The 1,815-nt window shown below is 61.7% G+C and overlaps 1 protein-coding gene across 1 annotated transcript; it reads left to right on the forward strand.

Annotated features, from left to right (window-relative positions):
- Positions 1-41: 41 nt before the first annotated feature.
- Positions 42-1,751, forward strand: BBK36DRAFT_1163926 (hypothetical protein; the record flags this gene model as incomplete). The annotated part of the gene is made up of 1 exon (XM_024894592.1): positions 42-1,751. A coding segment is annotated over one exon (1,710 nt), but the record flags the coding sequence as incomplete, so codon positions are not given.
- Between the last annotated feature and the right edge of the window lie 64 nt (positions 1,752-1,815).

Below are 1,815 nucleotides of genomic sequence, written 5' to 3' on the forward strand. Positions count from 1 at the left end.
CGTACAGGCACCGGGAGGCAGCGCGAGCGGCCACAAGGGCCATGAGGATGCAGGACAGGATCAACGAGGAGCCTTCTCAGGGTGTGCAGCCTGGTGACCCTTCGCTACTTCGCGGGGAGGACGAGGATGACGATGACTCGGATGAGGGCTCAGATATATCGGGAGAGTACGTGGCGAGCATCGACGAGGCCTCGATTCTCGATGTTGTGGAAAACAACCCCATCACCGCCTCGCCTACGCGGCAAGTGGTGGGCACGCCCCCGAGGAACTTTATGAGGCAGTCTACGATCCGCAACTCGGCGCACCCGCCTCTGTCCGTCTTCAACGCGCTGCCGCCTCCACGCCCGATGAGTACCATCCGGCCCCTCAGCGTCGTCCAGCCCCAGAGCCTGCTGTCCGCGGCGCTCAAGGCCAAGCGGTTCAAGTCGAGCGTGCCGTTTCAAAAGTTTGCTCACCTCAACGGGGAGGGGACGCAGGGCGCCATCTCCGTCCGCATCTACGCCGCCTTCTCCAAGACGCCCAGCAAGTATCTGGAAGTGCTCATCCGACCCCGCGTGCAGACCGGTCAGGGGGTGGAGAGGGCCGTCACCATTGCCGACCTGATCGGGCTGTCGCTGTACAAGTACAACGAGGAGAAGAGAGAACCGCCCATTCCTCCGAAGAAGCGCAACATCAATTGGTTTACGCTGGTGATGGTGGAAGAGGGCGGCGAGGTGGACGACGACTTCCCGCCGTTTGACAGGACAAAGCCCCTGACGTCGGCCACTACGGTCAACAATGCTCACCTGAGGGGCGGCGGACGGACGAGGTCCAACTCGAAGGTGTACGACGAGTTTGCCATTGTGGAAGCTACGGAGGCAGAATACGAGGCCAACCAGAAGCAAACGCCGCAGGAAGACGAGGAGGAAGAGGAAGCGCAGCCAGCCCAAGACACGATTACTGAAGAGGGCACCGCTGAGAGGAGCGAGAACGCGAGTGCCGGTGCCGGTGCCAATGCCAGCGCCATGCTCTCTCCGCCGTCCTCAGTACATCCCCGTCCGAACCCGATCCTGACGACTGCGTACCGGCCCAACGTGCTGTTGGCGGACGCTCCGCAGACGCGCACCAACGTGTCCAACGCAATGCGGGGCCAGCAGAAGCTGCTGCGCATCTACATCATGTCATCGGATGTGGCGGCAGACCAGATGGTGACGCTTGACATCACCACCGACATGTACTTTGCCGAGGTGCTGGATCAGGTGTGCCGCAAGAGACACCTCGACAAGGCGAACCATGTCTTGAAGCTGCCGGGGTCGGGGGCCCTCGTCATGCTGGACCGGCCGGTGTCGTCGATTGGCAACGTGACGGACCTGGAGCTGTACCGCCGCCGATTCGCGACGGACGGCCCGCTGGCCATCACGGGCTCGCCGGGCACGTCGTCGCCCAAGACGGTGCCGGTGCTGGACGGGCCGCCGCCGCGAAAGGGGCACAAGAAGGGGGGCTACACGCCCGGGTCGCACCCGCTGGCGCGCGAGGTGATGCAGCCGGACGAGCTGCCCAGTGCCAACTACAAGCGGTACACGGTCTGGCGCAAGCAGCCGATGCGCATCGTGGGCATGAGCGAGCGGGTGTTGGTGATTGACGGCGAGTACATTCACATTGTGCCGTCGTCGGGGGGCAAGGCGGTGCAAGAGGGGGGAAAGACGACGACGGTGCACTTTAGCAACGTAATCGGGTGTAAGGTGCCTCGAAAGCATCCCACCAACGTCAAGGTGAGTGACACAGGAAGAGTGCTTTTTTTTTTTTTTTTTTTTTTTTTTTTTTTTTTTTTTTTTT

Source organism: Trichoderma citrinoviride (assembly GCF_003025115.1).
Source record: "Trichoderma citrinoviride strain TUCIM 6016 unplaced genomic scaffold BBK36scaffold_234, whole genome shotgun sequence".
NCBI classification, from domain to species: domain Eukaryota; kingdom Fungi; phylum Ascomycota; class Sordariomycetes; order Hypocreales; family Hypocreaceae; genus Trichoderma; species Trichoderma citrinoviride.